The following is an 18,133-nucleotide window of genomic DNA, read 5'->3' on the forward strand; positions in this document are numbered from 1 at the left end:
TGCGACATTGGCTACACTGTTCTTCACATCACATGGCCGCCATTTAAAATGTCATGAGCATTTTTTAGGCTATTATGTATTACTGTATTACAATAATTATGAATTGATGAATGTACTTTACTGTATTCAGTACTAAAAATAAACATTGTACGTATTTCAAAACTTTACTTTTAAATATCTATATGAAAATTATTAAATCTCTACATTGAAAACAATGTTTGTGCAGTACAGTAAGTTTTTACACAATCTGTAAACACATTTTCCAATTATCCAGCATTGGCCTTCTCCCATAGTTGCAGGATATGAGGAATTCTACTGTATTAATTTATCATATTTCATATTTTTTATATTAAAATAATTATAAAATTTGTAATTATTAGTGGAAAGAACCAATTGTTGAGAATAGAATGACACCACTGACTATAACTTTGATGCAAGTGCATTGCATTAACATTTATATACATGAAAAATTCTATTTTGGTACTGCCTTATTTGTTTTTACAAAATGAAGAGAATACGTATGATTGCAGACATAAACCCACGCAAAAGATTCCACATAACTTTTTGAAACTGAACTAATCAGATTTTGGTTTGCTATCACCATAATTATATACAAACTTTGTAAATAAGTCAATGTTTTGTTTTCAGCTCAAGCATCAGTACTGTTCTCCAACCAGGAGATCAACCATGAAAGGAATGTGCTTACTATTGCGTCATCTATTGGAGCGAAGTAGATAGATAATATTACCGTTATAACGTCAGTTTAAAAACCATGTGCTCTCCTGTATATGTTATTTCCTGTATGGAGGCATTAAAAGACCAGGAGATTAACAGTGATCTAATTTTGTAACTAGGGTGTGTGTATCAATGTTATCATTTGTGCTATGAGAGCTAGCCAACAGAGATATGAGTACCCACGTGTGTGACCTTATGACATCTTATGACATCATTCACAGCATTACCCTGCTGTGTCTCATTCCCCAGAGACTTTCTCGTGGTTGGAGTACAGTATGTAAGACAATTTTTCTTTTGTCCAATGGCAGAGACTTAAATTGTCGTTATTCACCAAGCAATTTTTATACTTTTTCTTTATACCACATATCATAAATTAATTATACAAGCCACAAGACATACATAGGCCAGTACAGTGTTCATGATTGTACGTTCATATTCGCAATTTCATGTCTACAAGGCAAATGGTTTACAATATGCAAAGGCAAAGTGTTTATTAAAGCTGATTATATAACACATATTTTAATGATAAATATTCCGACAGACATTTGTTTGCCAATGTGAACTTTCAATTGCAGTTATACCAGTCTAGTACTGTAAAGATATTGAAATCCCATGTATTGCCTGTGTCACCTGGATTAACTGGATCAGACAGTCTTCAGACTGCCTTCTCCACATGTGTAAAGCTCTCAAGACTGTGGTGAGGCATTGAGGAGAATGGTTTCTAGAATTCCATACAATAATCTACAGAGGGAGAACTATAGTCGCGATGCTGTTATTCCTGGTGTGACTCCTCCTCTTTGCTTACGTCTTAGGAAGTGAAGGCTGTATAAAGTCTAGGTAGGTAGTATCATTCGCCATTTTTGTTCTTTCGTTGCCGAGCTACCATACGAGGAATCTATTTGCCAAACCGTTAAACATTATCATGTCGTAGCTCCTACGATAATAAATCAAACGCACTGTAATTCAGCAAATAATTGAGTGGCAAATAACGTCTTCGTGTGCTTTCTGCGAACGCCAACGAAAGAGCCAAAATGGCGGGCGATTATATTAAGTATTTATCGAGCCTTAAGAAATGAATAACGTCTTCCTCAGCGAATCACAAGATGCACACGTTTAAATGTAGCCGACCTGCAACGCGATTGGCTGCCGGGAATTAGAGTGACGGGACTATAATACTACAATTCACGTGTATTTAATTATGAACATTGGTGAAGTTACAATGGGCTCACTAAAGAATTTTTGTTTTTCCACCCTCTTCAGCAAACGCATTAAATATTTTCAAAAGATATGATCTACTACCCAACTGCTAATAATGACATCCCAACAAAGAACTAGATTATTTTAACTGACTTAAGAAACGAATTGCAATTCTTAACTGCATAATACAAGAATAGTTAATATTAGTATAATTATCTGTTAAATTCAATATATACTGAAATTTATTTCAACGCCATGAAACAAAACAAATGAGAGATGCAAATCCATGTCATTTCATCCAAAATGTTCCAAAGATATCCTTAAAAATGATTATGTGTATGTGACCAAGTATAAATATTAAGCTTTTGTAGAAGCAATCTAATTTACAACAAATTAAGAAACGAAAATGTTATATATCTGCATTTATCCCATGATGAAAAATGTGTTTCCCTCCTTTCAAAGAATAAATCTGTAAAAACATTTACACTACATCATTAAGAGTAACTGGTGACGGCTGCCAGTGGTGAACACTGGTGTCAGATGCTGCTGGTATTGCCGACGGATCAGTGAAATGGATTTTTTGAGCGAGGACAATTGTTCTTAGTGCCTCTAAACCGGAAGAGTAGGAGAGGGAGGGGAGAATGAAAAGAAAACATTCGTTACATGTACATCCACTGCTATGATGATGTGACAGGATGGCAGAAATATTTTCATTTGATCAATTACTAAAAAGAAAAAGTGTGAAAGAGGGAATCACTGGCCTACATGGTTAGAATAAGATGTAAATGTTTCACTGTATTAAAATATACAAATGACAGCTTGTTTTAGTAAATTTGCAACACTACCTCTGTGATCAGTGTCTTCAGTGTGAATACTCCAATTCAAACTAATGAATTTTAACAGTAGTGATTGCTTTGAACACAGTGACCTTGTCTATCACGTGACAAGGATGAGAGACTGCTGCGTCACAGTGGCTGGGTCAGCTAGTGCAGTTGTCTGGTGTGAACACTCCAATTTAAATTAATGTATATCTATCAGTGATAGTCACTGGTGTCCTAGTATGAAACAATCCTAAGATTGCTATGAGGAAATAGTAGAGCTTTTCTTTTCCTTTTAAGAAAGCTGTGTTTAAGCTATTGACTTCATATTATGTGTCCCACTAAAAATAAAAATTCAGACATTCTTGTGAAGATTTCCCAATTTTTAGCAGTCCCACATTGTGAATGGAACTTTAAAAAATGAAGAATCACCTTGCTCAACGTGGTTATAATTAACTGCCGCTTTGGCATTTATGAGAAAATGTAAAAGAAATTGAAGCAGACTGTTATGAAGATGGAGAGATATGATTAACAGGGAATTTTCTGTAGTTGATGTAAAGGATTTTAATAGTATGCTTATGTTCTAGGAATGTCATTTTTCAAAGAAGGTTGTAATGAAAGGTTTAAGCTTCAGATCACTAAATACAAAATGTTCGTATCTAAGAGAGAATCTAAATTTCAAATGGAAGTTTATCCAAGTATTATACGTTTCAAATAGTAAAATAGGCATTACAACTGTCCACAACCTATACTTTCTGTTAAAACAAAATGAAAGATTTCCTCAGTTTTAAGAAGTATTTGGCACATCCAAATGACATTACCTACAAAAGTAAAGGTATCCCCGTAACATGCCATGAAGGCACTTGGGGGCATGGAGGTAGAGCCCCATGCTTTCCATGACCTCAGCACTAGAATGAAGTGGTGTGGTCAGCACCACGCTCTGACCACCTTTTATCTCTGGGAAAGACCCGGTACTCAATTTTATAGGAGGCTGAGTGAACCTCGGGGCCGTTCTGAAAGTTTGGCAACGAGAAAAAATCCTGTCATCACCTGGGATTGAAGCCCGGACCTTTCAGTCTGTAGCCAGCTGCTCTACCAACTGAGCTACCCGGCCGCCACATTACCTACAATGACAAGTTGAATGGTGACAGTTCAATAAACAAGGACAGTGATAGTGAAGATCTTAGAAAATGCCTATCATTCTTTATTTCAATCACGTTTTGAAATAAGATAGCTACAGCTGATTTCAGATTCATTTAAGAACAAAATATGCCATGCACAGTGAACTCTTTCATTGATTTAATACTGTTCTAAGGCTGTAAATTGTATCGTCCAGAATTAGAGTCAAAATACATTGCATGAAATTAAATATTTGTATTTTAATTTACAGCTAGCAAAGCTCTGGATTTCTGCAACATTATTATTTTCGCAATACTTCATTATAAAAATTGAAATTCACATACATTTGAAAAATATTTTCTTCCTTCTAATTTTTACCGACAGATATGGGTCCTCTTTCTAATGATATACGCAATTATTTAACACTATCAATTACTACAAACAAAAAGCACTGATATTGAAAACAATTTAAAATAAAATATCTCACAATAAACACGACTTCAACAAATAACTGAAATATAGGTTATACGAAACCCAACCACTACACTACAGGGTCACATGAGCCAAGAAAATGTATTACATTTGGTGTGTACATAGAAATATTTGATAATTATATGCGAATCATCAAAATAGTAAGTTGGGAAATTTGGGAACCTACATGTTTAAGTTCAACAATAATAAAGGCATATGAAATTAAAGTTTGTGGATTAATCTATTCCTGTATAATATTTAACACAGAATTTTCAATTGTAAAGGTAGTATACCTACAAAGATTATGTTATACATCATCATTTCAATTACAATACTAGAAGTTCAGGAACATAGAATCCATGCGTAATAAATCTTACAAAAACGCAGCAGTGATAAAACAACGTAAATGAAGAAACTGGATAATTATTTTAGACTTTAATACAAACTCAGGACACTTAATACCTAACAGTTATTAAAAATTTAATAGTTACCTTCTTATATTACTACATGCTGCAATGTCACCTTCAGTTTCATACTGCTTGACAATATCACAAACAGGAAATCCACATCAAAGCTGTTTCTTTGTACTGCACAAATTTCTAAAAAACAATGTTGCCTTCCTTTCAACCTCATATTCCTGAGAAAAGTTCACTTTTACTACTTACGAATGATTATTATTGTTATTATTATTAATTTGTACTTCGAATATCAATTTCATAAAACTTAGTGTAAAAATTAGTACCAACATATTACAATTCAAAGCATGCTGTCTTATAATCCAGACAGTAACAATCAGTACAGGTTCTTGAAAACAATCAGGTAAGCACACATACATATATTTTTACAACTGTGAAATGTATCCATTTCTTCTTAGGCATTCAGAAGTACACAGAATTAGGACTGTAATGTAAAAATATGTATTTCCCTCATCATCATTAACAACAAGAAGTTTAAGACTAGAAGGCTCCTTCTGACTCGTGAAGGTTCAATTAAACTTATTTTATTTTTTTAAACCTACATTTCTACTACCTGTGGGCTTACATACTGTATTTCCATTAATATCAATAATAAAAAATAGACAGTTAAAAATGTCACTGAATCATAATCTATTTCATATACATGCCTTTAGTCTGTAAGATCTCTTATGTCACACTATAAATAAATATATCACTACAACTCCAACCAGCATCATTTCATAAAACTGTCATCAACTTAGGCTAATTGATCATAAGAATTTCTTCACTAATTATTTTAGTTTATTCCTATCATACGAGCAAACACACAAATTTCAGTAAGATACAAACAAAACATCTCAAATGACATTCATAATATACATTACACTTCCTGGTCCCGTTTAGGTTTCATGTTATATTCACTCTAATGATGTCTCGAGTTTAATGACTGGTCCCTTAAAATATTAGATGAGAGCTCTTCTGTGATTTCCAACATTTTGTATCAAAATTACAAATTAAAATATTACATGAAGTAGGACTCTCACATGCCTGTTCTTCAATTGTAAATGAGAGCTGAAAAGAACAACCTAACAAGGGAACTTAAAGGTTCATGTCGAAACGTCCCTTCAAATTGCACACATTAGATGTCTGCAACAGACAAATACAAAATATTGCTGTATTTGTTCATACTACTGTATCTGCAAGGTTGAGAAATTAAAACTTGAATAGAAGATTATAAAATAATATAATAATCCGTGGTGGTACAGCCCATGAAGGGCCTAGACCGATCAGGCGGCTGCTGGCCTCACGCCCACATGCCAAAGCAGAGGTGGACGATCATCCAACCAGAATGGAGGTATCGTGTGGTTAGAACAATGATCCACCCAGCCGTTATAGCTGGCTTTCGCAACCAGATTTCGCTACCTATCGTAGCTCCCCAAGTGCATCATGATGCTGGGTGGGCACTGGTCCCATAAACTGGCCGATATTTCATGAGAAAATTTCTTCCCCCATGAGGACTCGAACCAGAGTGCATTCTGTAATGCGAGTCCTAGGCAGGATGCCTTAGACCACGACGCCACGGTGATAAAAAAATTGAATAACCCCTGGCCTTGAGTAGACAGTGTTCACTAAACTGGCAAAGGACATTGAACAGAAAAGTTTATTTCTCATGTTATGCCAGGGACGTCCAAACTTTCTACCATGAGGGGCCCATAATTACTCTAGTGTTTGACCTCGTGCCACATTAGTGTACTTAAGTGAACCTGACACCACACGTTCAGTGGAATACTGACAAAGAATGACAATGGAAGTTGTAGAGTTGGTGAATAACGGAATGTAAGGAATGAATGACCTATCCTGTGGTGACTGATCGGACTGCCTTGGGATAGGGGTGACCTTGCAACGTCTGTTAATCCCCAAACTCCAGTCACAGGGTCGCATTCGGTAAGTTTCTGGTATATAGCCTACTCAATGAAAAGAAAGTGATAGTCTTCATTTTCCAGGAAGTAATGGTTACAGCCTTCAAACTTTCGAGTCATGCTCAAAACATATTATACTGCTGAAAGTTGAACTTTATAAAGTTGTTTAAAATTAACGAATTAATATTCAGATCATGGTGGGCCACTGAAACAATCATGGCAGGCCGTATGTGGCCCACAGGCTGTAGTTTGTGTGGCCCTGTGTTATGTGTTCTGGTGAGCTTTCACAAGAACTGCAACTCATTACTCTAAATCTGCGCAGTTTTTCTTAATGTAACATACAAAGTTAAGTTTTCTACAGTTAGTACAAGCAATTAATTTTTTATTTTTATATATATGCTGTGGTGACATATGTGTGCAGTTTGAGAAAAAGTTTCAATGTGTTCTATTGTAAGCTGTAAGAAGCAAAGATCTTCTGCTATTGGTTGACACAGTTACGGTCATGTTTAGAATTTAATCATCTAAATACAAACATCCCTTTCTTTGTAACAGGTGAAAGTTTCGTTCTATCTAATACTATTGAAGTACATTCTCTGCATTGAGGTTTTTCTTTTTTAAAGCACTCCTTTATCTGAGGTAATGTAAAAATATATAGATAGATATATGTTCAAATAGGCATATGTATGACTGTAATTAGTGAGATTATGAAATATGAAAAACTATTCATAGTGAAACCAGCGAATAGGGATTATAAAGAATGGACACTTCGCGTCGGTACCTTTGATGTAGCCGGACCGATTTCAATGACCTTCAAGCCAGCTAGAGCGTCAGATTCTGCTTTCTCCCTAGAGTTGGCGCTGACATCACACCAGCTAGCAGTCGACACAGTGGAAATATAATACATATAATTAATACATCTAGGTACATTATGTACTCAAATAAAATAAATTGGATCCATAAAATAATAAATCCTTCATTAACTGTAATGTCTAGACTCTAGAGTTCCTTTGTAATGAGAGTTCAGACGTTGACCCCTACAACAATTAAAGTATGTAATGAGTTGATAGCGCTGAAAATGGAAAAACAAAACTCTTACGAGAAGTAAAACCATATACCTATATTATATTATATACAAATATTACACGAATTCGATACTTAATTTTATAATTTATTATAATATTGTTTTATAATATAATTTATTATATCTGAAATATAAAATATTATTATTATAACTAGTTTGTCACTGAGAAATAAGGAAAAGCTGTTAACTTGAATTTATTTGAAGCAAAGCGTTACTGGATTATGCAATAAGGTAGGCGATGTTTGGATCCTGTGCCTTAATTCTATTCTCAATTATTATCTTAGCGTATGCTCGATTACACTACCTCTAGCGCTTGAAAGTGGAACTAGCCGCTGGCACACAGAGAAACAAAACACAGGAAAATTCGCTCAGTGTCCATTCTTTATAATCCCTATTCGCTGGTGAAACCAGGAAAATCTCAGAACTGTCACTAAAGAATGTATATTAAGAAGCTCAAGAGGAGTGACTGAATCATCTACTGAAGCAATCCAAATTAGATTAATCTTTAACACAGAACCTTAAATTGGATATACAGTATGTTCAGAAAGTATGGAATATTACTCATAGCTTATTAAATTTTAATTTTACAAAAGAAAGTTTTATACAAAAGCTGTTGGAGATAAATCATACTATATGATACCAGTATAAAAAAAAGTTAGTTATTCAGGCACACAGAATGTAATAGTAAACTTTATTTGTTTTAATTGTTTGTTTAGTCAACTGTGAAGACAGATCTGAACCTCACAAGTGATACAACAATGCGTCAGTTATGAGGCAACTACGCCAGGAGATAAGGGGGTAGGGTGGCCAGTTCCTTTCCCCCTCCATTGTATGTATACATCACCAATTAGCTACATGTTATACTAATCAGATGTATATGAACAATAATTGTTCTTCCTCTGACACATATCGTCAAGTGAGATGTACTGTCTGATAATACAGTAGCGTGCAAATTAATCCGAACACGACATATTTTTACATTTTCTGTCATTGTTGGCCTCACAGCTGCTCATACCACTTTAATTGACATCTGTAGTACGTGTAATTCCATTGTTGAAGGTCTGTCATTATTTTTTTTATAATATGTGACATTTTGCCTGTCGTTTTGTACTTATAAACATTTCAGTTGTGTTGAAGACTTAATACTGCAATCCTGTGTACATTCTGTCGTCTTCACAAATGGATACAACTCCACGAAAACGGTCTAAAATTATAACATTAGCAGAGCATTCTTCTATGACACAGAGGCAAATTGCTGCAGAATGTCACATCAGTTTGGCTACTGTTAATTCAATCATAAAATGATACAGGGAGACTGGATCCATCACACCCCAGAAAAAAGGAAACTGTGGCCGGAAAAGGAAGACTTCACCTGCAGATGATCGTTTGTCAGGAAAAGTTGTTGTTGTTTTCTAATGCCAGGCATTTGACAATAAAGTCATTTGACCTCTTGCACTCCAATATTTTTCAAAGATATTATCATGACTAGCCACTGAAGCACAGAAAGGAAAAGTAAATTAACTCCTAGACTAACTGCTGTCGACTTAACCCGCGAGTTAATGGCTACCACTGGGGCGAATATTCACGTCACAACAGTGCGGCATAGGCTTTTGGAAGCTGGACAAAGGGCTCGTAAGCCTATTAAGAAGCAACTGCTAACCCCTGTTATGTGCAAAAATGCTTAATCTGGGCAAAATTATATCAACACTGGACAGTGAATGACTGGAAGAATGTACTTTTTTCCGATGAGTCTCATTTCGAGGTCCACGGCCACTGTATTTTTTATGTACGGAAAGGATCCGAAAAAGTAACAGCAGCTCATCTCCAACAAGCACCCAAATACCCCCCTAAAGTAATGTTTTGGGGTTGTTTTACTCATGAAGGGCCTGGAGCATTAATACCTATCAAGGGAATGATGAATTCTGACAAATATATTCACTTATTGGAAACCAGAATCGTACCCCAGCTGCAAAAATCATTTCCGGATGGCAGAGGTGTGTTCCAACAAGACCTGGCACCATGCCATACATCTCGAAAAACTACAGAATTCTTCAACAAGAAGAATATTCAGGTACTCCCCTGGCCAGGCAACTCACCCGACATCAACCCCATTGAGAACTTGTGGTCAATTTGCAAAAGAAGAATGCAAGAAATGGATTGTTCTACAAAGGAGAAGATGATTTCTGCCCTCATTGGTGTATAGTTTCGCGATGAAGAAATGAAGAATATTTGTGGGAAATTAGTGGAATCCATGCCAAATCGTCTCAGAGCTGTTATTAGGAACAAGGGAGGCCACATAGATTACTGAGGAATGTCTTAGATCCTTTTTTTATCCCGTTTGAGGTTCTTGCATAATTAATTACATTGTTCGGATTAATTTGCACACTACTGTAGATGTACATCTCAGCCAGAACCTCATCAGAGGTGTATATATATATATTTTTTTTAACGACACCCTATATTAAAATTTACATATTCCGAATCTCCATTAAATTTTAAATATGAATGTGTAGAAATTTTACCCATTCATCAGTTTCATGTCTTTTAACTATTTATTAATCACTCCATATGCCTGAATAACTGACTTTCTCAGAATACTGGAATCATATTGTATGGTTTATCTCCAACATCTTTTGTATAAAACTTTTTTTTTTTTGGTAAAATTAAAATTTAAGAAGTTAAGAGTAATATTCCATACATTTTGAACACTCTGTATATTTTAAAGCATACAGAAGCTTGCAAACTTGCTTCTAAATCCTATTCATTCTTTCCTCTCTCTTCATTGTCTTGCCTAAGAAGGATGGTTATGCTACCTAATATGTACAAGTAGGAATTATGATGCTCCACATATATAACAAAATCTAGTCCGAACTAAATAACTAATGCCATGTATCAGACACACAATATGTTTTGTGTCTTGAGACATTTTAATCCACCATGTACCTTATTACATTCCTATTACTTTAATTTCCTTAGCTATCATTCTACAAATACACATACAATTTCATTTATTGTGCACTTAAATAAAAAGATGGACTAATTTGCTGCATTGCACATAAAAGATATTTTCATAATCCATAAAGATACATTAACTTAATTTATAAATTGTATGTATTACTTATATATAATTACTTTTGTACAAATTCATATAAATTAACTATTCATACATTATAATAATTTAAAATTGCAAAAATATTAAAAGATACTAGTTGTTTATAATGAAATTCTAAATATTACTTCTCAAATGCCAGTTAAGTAACCAACCAACCGTGTGAGGCTGGGGAAAGTTGTAAAATAAATCTTCTATTGTGAATATTTGTCTGCAAACTGAAATAACATGTTATAACCCATCTGACGAAACATTCCAGTTTTCAGATGAGGGCGCTCGTGTAATCGCGAATGCGATCCGCTCAGTCTCGATGCGTGGCGAGTCAGCTGGAGAAATGTTGGTATAGTCTGACAATAAAAACATCAACAACTGTTATGAACATAATCAAATACAATTACCAATACCATAGTTAAATTTACTTTTTCTGTCATATGTACGGTATGTACACGTACTTTATTCCAGAAGTAGCTGTATGCCCGTGGCAGAAGTCTCAATTTCATCTGCACTATCAGTTGAATTGCCTTTGTCTGCTGTATATGTGCTGCTAACTGGCCTATCATAATCCATCTCATCTTCATCACTACTCACAATGCCTATGTTTATTACTACCCTTTCTACTTCCTCTTCCATTAAAGCGTCACGACGCCAATATTCGTCCTCGATATGTTTAACGGATTGCCAGCATTTTATCCAGACTTCTTTGCTGATTTCGCTTATTGATTGTGCGGTCATTCGTTTCAAAACTGACAGCCTCCAGAATGTATCTTTTCAGTCATTAAACTGTATCTTTTTCTTAACAGCATTCAGAAGCTTGCGTAGGGTCGGAATTTCTTTTCTCTTCTCATAAAACTCCAAAAATGTTCTGCGGATGACACATTTTTTCAAAATAATCAAGTACAATTTTCTTTGGATGTGGGCTTTGCTTCCTCACCTCCTTAGCTATAGTATGTATTTTTCTTTCACTCTTCCCCACCACCGTTGCTGTTCTTTTCTCAGCGTTCATTCGTTAATGGAATGATATTATCTTTCTTTTTCTCTTCTTTACAAAATTTTAGCGCGCGCACGCACGCACACACACACACACTTCCGATACAGACTACCAGACTGAACGAACTAAACTGAGGCATTTCTTTACTGCAGCGCTGTGCATAGTACGTCAGAACAGGGTGACGTAATGCAGTATCGATCGCATGTTTATATCCAAGTTTACTCTACCTGCCGTCTGCAATGATTCTTCAGACAGGTTATACGAACACAAAATATAAAAAGGTGGCACAGAGAAGATGTTTATAACAGTTTTAAATGATCCTCTTACCAAGATACAGACTCCAGCCGGACCTGCACGATCTTATACAGATGTTTTTGGATTATTCATGAAAACAAACAAAGATTGCATATAGGACTTCTTGCACTATTTTCATAATCGTTTGAATTACCTACACTAATTTTACAAATTTATGTAAATCCCTATGGCCTAAAATTATTGTCCAAAGAAACTTATGACTGGAAATATAATACTGTATGTAATAACTACAGTATAATGCTATTCAAGTGACTTGGGTTCATACGTCTCATTATCTTTGTGGCTATAATATTTAGAATACAGTATCACCACTAACAGCGACTGAGTCTTAAAAATACATCTGGGCAATGTTGTTAAAGCACGAATGGCTCACGTTCGGGGCAGCTACAAAGCTGTGCTCACCATGAACTAAGTTTTATGAAATAATTTTTGGAGATAGTCTGTCATTGTACATTATGTAAGAAAAATTAAGGCAGAGAATAGTTTGGGTTGATTTGTAGTAACTTAGTATTTTATGTTTTTAAATAAAGACCAATTAAATCTTAAGTAAAAATGAGTATATTTCATGCACATAATTCTTAGACCAATTTGATACAGAATATGAACAAAGTGTGTGTAATAGTTTCGGAGAAATCAATGTAGACAGAAAGACAGACAGGAAGACAATGTGCAAAGAACTGCAATGCTTTTTTTATACTTTACACGAGACGTAAAAAACAAAGCAATTAGTATTAGGGAAATACTAACAAAATAAGTAATTCTTAACGTGTAATGTATAGCCATCTCTTAACAAATATTTTAAGATTTGTAGTTGAAGCTGAACAGACATAACCTACAATATTTCATTATGGAATGACATTCCTTATTACAGTTTCTTATTTGAATTATTTTGTAATCAGAATTCAGTCCTATATATGTACTGAACATTCTCTGAAATTAAATATCATGCAAAATACAGTTTGTGTTCTAAATATTTACAAAACAAACATCTCATAATCGAGTACTTTACATTTCTTCTTCTTTTCACTTCTCACGTCAACATTAGTATTAGAAACTGTTTGCAACATTCAATAATTAAGGAAACGAATTCTGTCATGGTTCAATTTTTATGCATATAGGCATGTTCTATATTCAAATAAAAATAATTCAAAATAAAAGCCACAATGTAAATTACACACACTTAAAATGATTACATTACGGACATTTATGTTCAAATGTTTATGTAGATACTTTCAGCAACACAACTCTCTTTGCAACTATTTACAAAATAACCCATATTTCATGGAATAAAACAATATTCTTTAAGGGGATACAGAATTATCTATTTTCACAATGTTAAATTATGTCTTACGTATGAAACTTTTCCTCGAAAACTCTTGAAACTAGACAGCCGATTCTTTACAGTTCCTGTACACATAACTTGAATTTATGCTGAAATAGTAGTTTTCCTGCAACTCATTTTACTGAGAAGTAATTTTTTCCCCATTCATATATTTTTTTCAACGATTTTCAGAACATCGCCTCCTGTAACATTCCAAAATTTAAGAAATTTTAAAAACATTATGTCAGTACATGTACAGCATCCAAATAATTTCTGAAAATTACAGCTCTATAAGAAAAGGTGTGCGAAAAAACTAAACTTGCAGAAAATAAGTGTTAAAAATAGAAGTATATTGTATACATATACTACACTCTTCCTCTAAAAAACGAACAATTAATATGGATATAATTTTAGTATAACCATAAAATATGAGAGTCAAAATTAAATTACCGTATTCAGTACTAAAAATAAACATTGTACGTATTTCAAAACTTTATTTTTAAATATATATATGTTGTTGTTTTCTAATGCCAGGCGTTTGCCCATAAAGTTATTTGACCTCTTGCACTCCAATATTTTTCAAAGATATTATCATGGTCAGCCACTGAAGCACAGATTTTGAGGTGTTCCGAATCCATTTCTTGGTTTGAGTGCACAATGGGCAGTTAGGGGACTGATATATTCCAATTCTATGCAGGTGTTTGGCCAAACAATCATGGCCTGTTGCCAATCTAAATGCAGCTACAGACGATTTTCGTGGCAAATCGGGAATTAACTGTGGATTATGATGCAGAGAGTTCCATTTTTTCCCTTGAGATTGTGTTATCAAATTTTGTTTGTTGAAGTCTAAGTATGTAGATTTAATAAATATTTTCACAGAGTAATATGTAGATTTAGTAACAGGTCTGTAAGTAGCAGTGCTGCCCTTCTTTGCTAGTGCATCCGCATTCTCATTTCCCAGGATTCCACAATGGGATGGTATCCATTGGAATACAATTTTTTTTATTGAGTGATATTGAGAGAGCATTTTAGTTATTTCTGCTGTTTGAGATGAAGGTGTGTGTTTATAGACGATTGATAGAATAGCTGCTTTGGAATCTGACAATATAACTGCATTCTTAAATTTATTGATGTGAAATAGAAGATTCCTGAGACTTTCACTTATTGCAACGATTTCTCCATCAAAACTTGTTGTTCCATATCCAAGAGATATATAAAGTGAGAAGAGACAGCATATATATGAAAATTACTAAATTTCAACATGGAAAAAATGTTAGTGCAGTGCAGTATGTCTTCACATAATCTATAAAATGAATACAGCAGTGAAAATGAACATAACAGAAAATACCGAAAAGAAAACTTAAGTAAAAGGAATGTAACTTCAAGCCTGAAGAGAAGGCACTGAAAAATTAATCAGAAAGTGATTATGAAGATTTCAAATGACCCAGATCTTGGTAGTAACACTATTTTCCTTCTTGCTTCCCTACATAGACTAGTTATATCTTCTGCATTTTGTCTGTCTTTACCAAAGACGTTATATAGTATACTAGACTCACACAGAGCGCTGGTGTGCTGTCCAAAATTGAAACCAGTCTGCGCATGTTTACGCCGCCATGCTACTGGTAGAAATAGAGCGGTAAACACAATTGTTCGTTTTGTCTCTGGTGTTTTTAGTGAACAGTTTGAAAGTAATGGCAATAGAATTTTGAAAGATGATAAATATTATCGCCGCGGACTCATGCTTAACATGTCGGCATCATACAATAACGTGCGGTGTGCTTTTAAAACATAATTTTGCCGACCGATTGTTGCTCTGTAGGTTTCCTCTAAGCGACACGTCTACTTCCTCGATAAGAATAAGCACTAGTTTGTTATATTGTTAAATGGCTATTATTAGTATAATTATTATTATATCATATTAGAGTACGCTGGCTTTCTTAACTCTTAATAATAACTCTTTAATAATAATTTTTAATCACATACCTTAATGTTCGTCCTCAGCACAAGACATTGCAACCTCGGTTTTAGTCCACGTGGATTAGACAAGTAAGTGTCATTTAATAATGGGAGCAGCTTATTGGTTGCAATATTGAAATTGAGGCGAGTGATTGGAGCGGCGACACAAGAAATTGAAAACAATAATGCAATTAAATTTCAAAGACCTGCCGAATGTTATGCACGAGGCCGCTCAAAGACCTGCCGAATGTTAACCACGAGAGCGCGGCGATAATACCATCCCTGTTTAATTTTCCAAGCCATTTGCAAAAGGTACGATATATTATCTCTGTTGTTACAATATCAATATCATTAAAAATCAATCAGTAGTTTACGACAATAAAGAATACTTATCAGACTGTACAGAAATCCCACTGAGTGAATTATTTAGACTAACACATCAGATGTTAAAACATTAGTGGAAAGATAAATTTTTGTTTTTATTATGTAAATGAATTTATCTGCAAGATTATAAACTTTCATTCAAGATCCATAAATGGATAAATAAATATACAGATGATAAATAAATAAATAGCTATAATAGCTAAGCCGTCTTTGTGAACTTATGATTCAGAGTTCACCTATAAATAACTCTTTTACATTTTGCCGGACATATATTTTATTAACAAAAGCAAGGAATGGCATTTTATTGATATTACATATGTGCATAAAAATTATGTACCATCACTCCGCAAGCAATGATAATATATCTATTTTATTTATTTAAAATAAAAATACAATACCGGTATGTAAAAAATCCACACATGAAAAGTATGTGGTTTTTTTTATCTTGCATAAAGTGATTGTTTAGTTTTTAGGTCTTCACATTACCTATTGTTTGCAATTTATTAGGTACTGGTACAGATACTTTTTATAATTGATAGCATTCCCTTTATTAATTGAAGAATGAATTCAATGTAATTTGGCTAACTTCGCACATTATATTTTGCCAGATTACCTAATGTCCTGTGGTCTAGAAGTATCGGTAATATAATTTTCGATTCTCTAAAACTTAACAACAGGTCTATACTGATTATCACATATTTATTTCACTTAAGAATTTGATTATAATAAGAACTTGTGTAATCAAGGTGCATATATTTATGTCTTGTGATCTAAGAGTAATGTATGTTAATGTAATATTAGAGTCTCTGAAACCTAACAATTTGCTGATTATCGTAAAATTATACAATCTATAATGTGTATTGTGTAGGCCTATTTATGGATGTATGAGTATGTTTTCTATAAATTGCTGCATACGTATTTTCTTTTCTTTAATGTTCTAATGCATATCAATGAAACTTTGAATATGTTTATTTCGTCCCAATTTTACGTTAAATGTCGAAAATGGCCATAATCGTCAATTTTAGATCATCACAGCGTTAAATTGCGTGATTTACGTACTGCTATTATCCGTCTGCTCTCCAACAATATGGTGGCAAGCGCAGCGTTCAATTTGCCCCGGTTTCCTCGTTTCGCGCAGCCAAGACTGTAGGGGCCTGGTCTTTACTTAAGGTACTACACTGAAGTAGGTGTCCTGCATTCAATATAGCATCTGTGTTGTGTCAAATATTTTCATCCTGTTCAAATGGTGTGCCAGGCAGTCATGACCTGTTAGAATCCTAAATTTGGCTACAGCGTCCTTGCATTCTAATGAATGTAGGGTTCTTCCTTTGATATTTACATTGATCCTTTTTTTTTTCCTTGGTGTGCGTAATATAAGTTTGATCAAGTCTTGCTTTAATTTCTTGTGTTACTGTGTGTTGGCTTGGGTTGTTGCGATATTTTGGTTCGGTGGCCGGCCCATTTGTTTCCCACTAATCCATTGCAGTACAATGTGTTTTTGTTGCCTTCTGAGCATTGTTAGCAGTTTCCTGCTTTCTGTTATTGATGGGATTTTAGGTGCGATATTTGATGTTATTACTTCTATAGCTGCTTTGGAGTCTACTAGGACTGCTTTGCTGAAGTTATGGATTCTGGTCATTAATTTAGTAGTGCTACTTCTATAGCTTTACATTCACCTTCAAAGGCTGATTTACCTTTGCTATTGGTATGTAATGTGCGAATTTTTTTGCAGTAAACTGCCACTCCAGCATTTCCTTTGGTCTCTAGTCTTGAACTGTCAGTGTACATTCTCCACCAATCTGGTTCAGGATACCTCTCAGCTATTGTTGCTAGTGCTATTTGCTTTAGCTGAGTAGAGTTCGTATCAACTTTTTTGGCAGCAAATCCTTGAAGTTCCAGTTGGTAGTTAAAACTCTGATAATCTATTGAATTGACTGGGAAAGGTTTTTTGTCTAGAACTTGGGTGATATTGTTTTTCTTCAAAATTTCGTTTGTTACTTGTTGATAGGATTTTTTGCGTTTTCAGGAAGTTGTCTGTTAGAAAGTACAGACACACAATTTAAAATAAAACGATTAATGGGAAAAGCAAAAAAATACGAAGGATTTACACTGTGATAAAAATACGGTAAAATTAATCTGATATATAATAGTTGATGGATAAAAATCCCACTTTGAAATCTGAGCACTAATAGGAAGAATGTGGGAGATCACAAAATGAAAATGGACTCTGTGACACCTGTTAAACATTTCACCTCTGTCAATCTC

The 18,133-nt window shown here is 34.3% G+C and overlaps 1 protein-coding gene across 4 annotated transcripts in view; it reads right to left on the reverse strand.

Moving 5' to 3' along the window:
* Window positions 1-18,133, reverse strand: part of LOC138712467 (uncharacterized) — an 84,640-nt gene that overhangs the window by 36,486 nt on the left and 30,021 nt on the right. For 2 of the 4 annotated variants that reach the window (XM_069844312.1, XM_069844313.1), the window contains exon 10: window positions 1-13,731. This exon is cut by the window's left edge and continues 14,743 nt beyond it. The exons of the other annotated variants lie outside the window; for them this stretch is intronic. In XM_069844312.1, the coding sequence (XP_069700413.1) occupies window positions 13,707-13,731 (25 nt within the window). In that variant the 3' untranslated portion in view covers window positions 1-13,706. The remainder of the gene's footprint in view (window positions 13,732-18,133) is intronic. 4 annotated transcript variants of the gene reach the window in all.

The sequence above is a fragment of the Periplaneta americana genome, chromosome 13, assembly GCF_040183065.1.
Source record: "Periplaneta americana isolate PAMFEO1 chromosome 13, P.americana_PAMFEO1_priV1, whole genome shotgun sequence".
Classification (NCBI taxonomy): Eukaryota; Metazoa; Arthropoda; class Insecta; order Blattodea; family Blattidae; genus Periplaneta; species Periplaneta americana.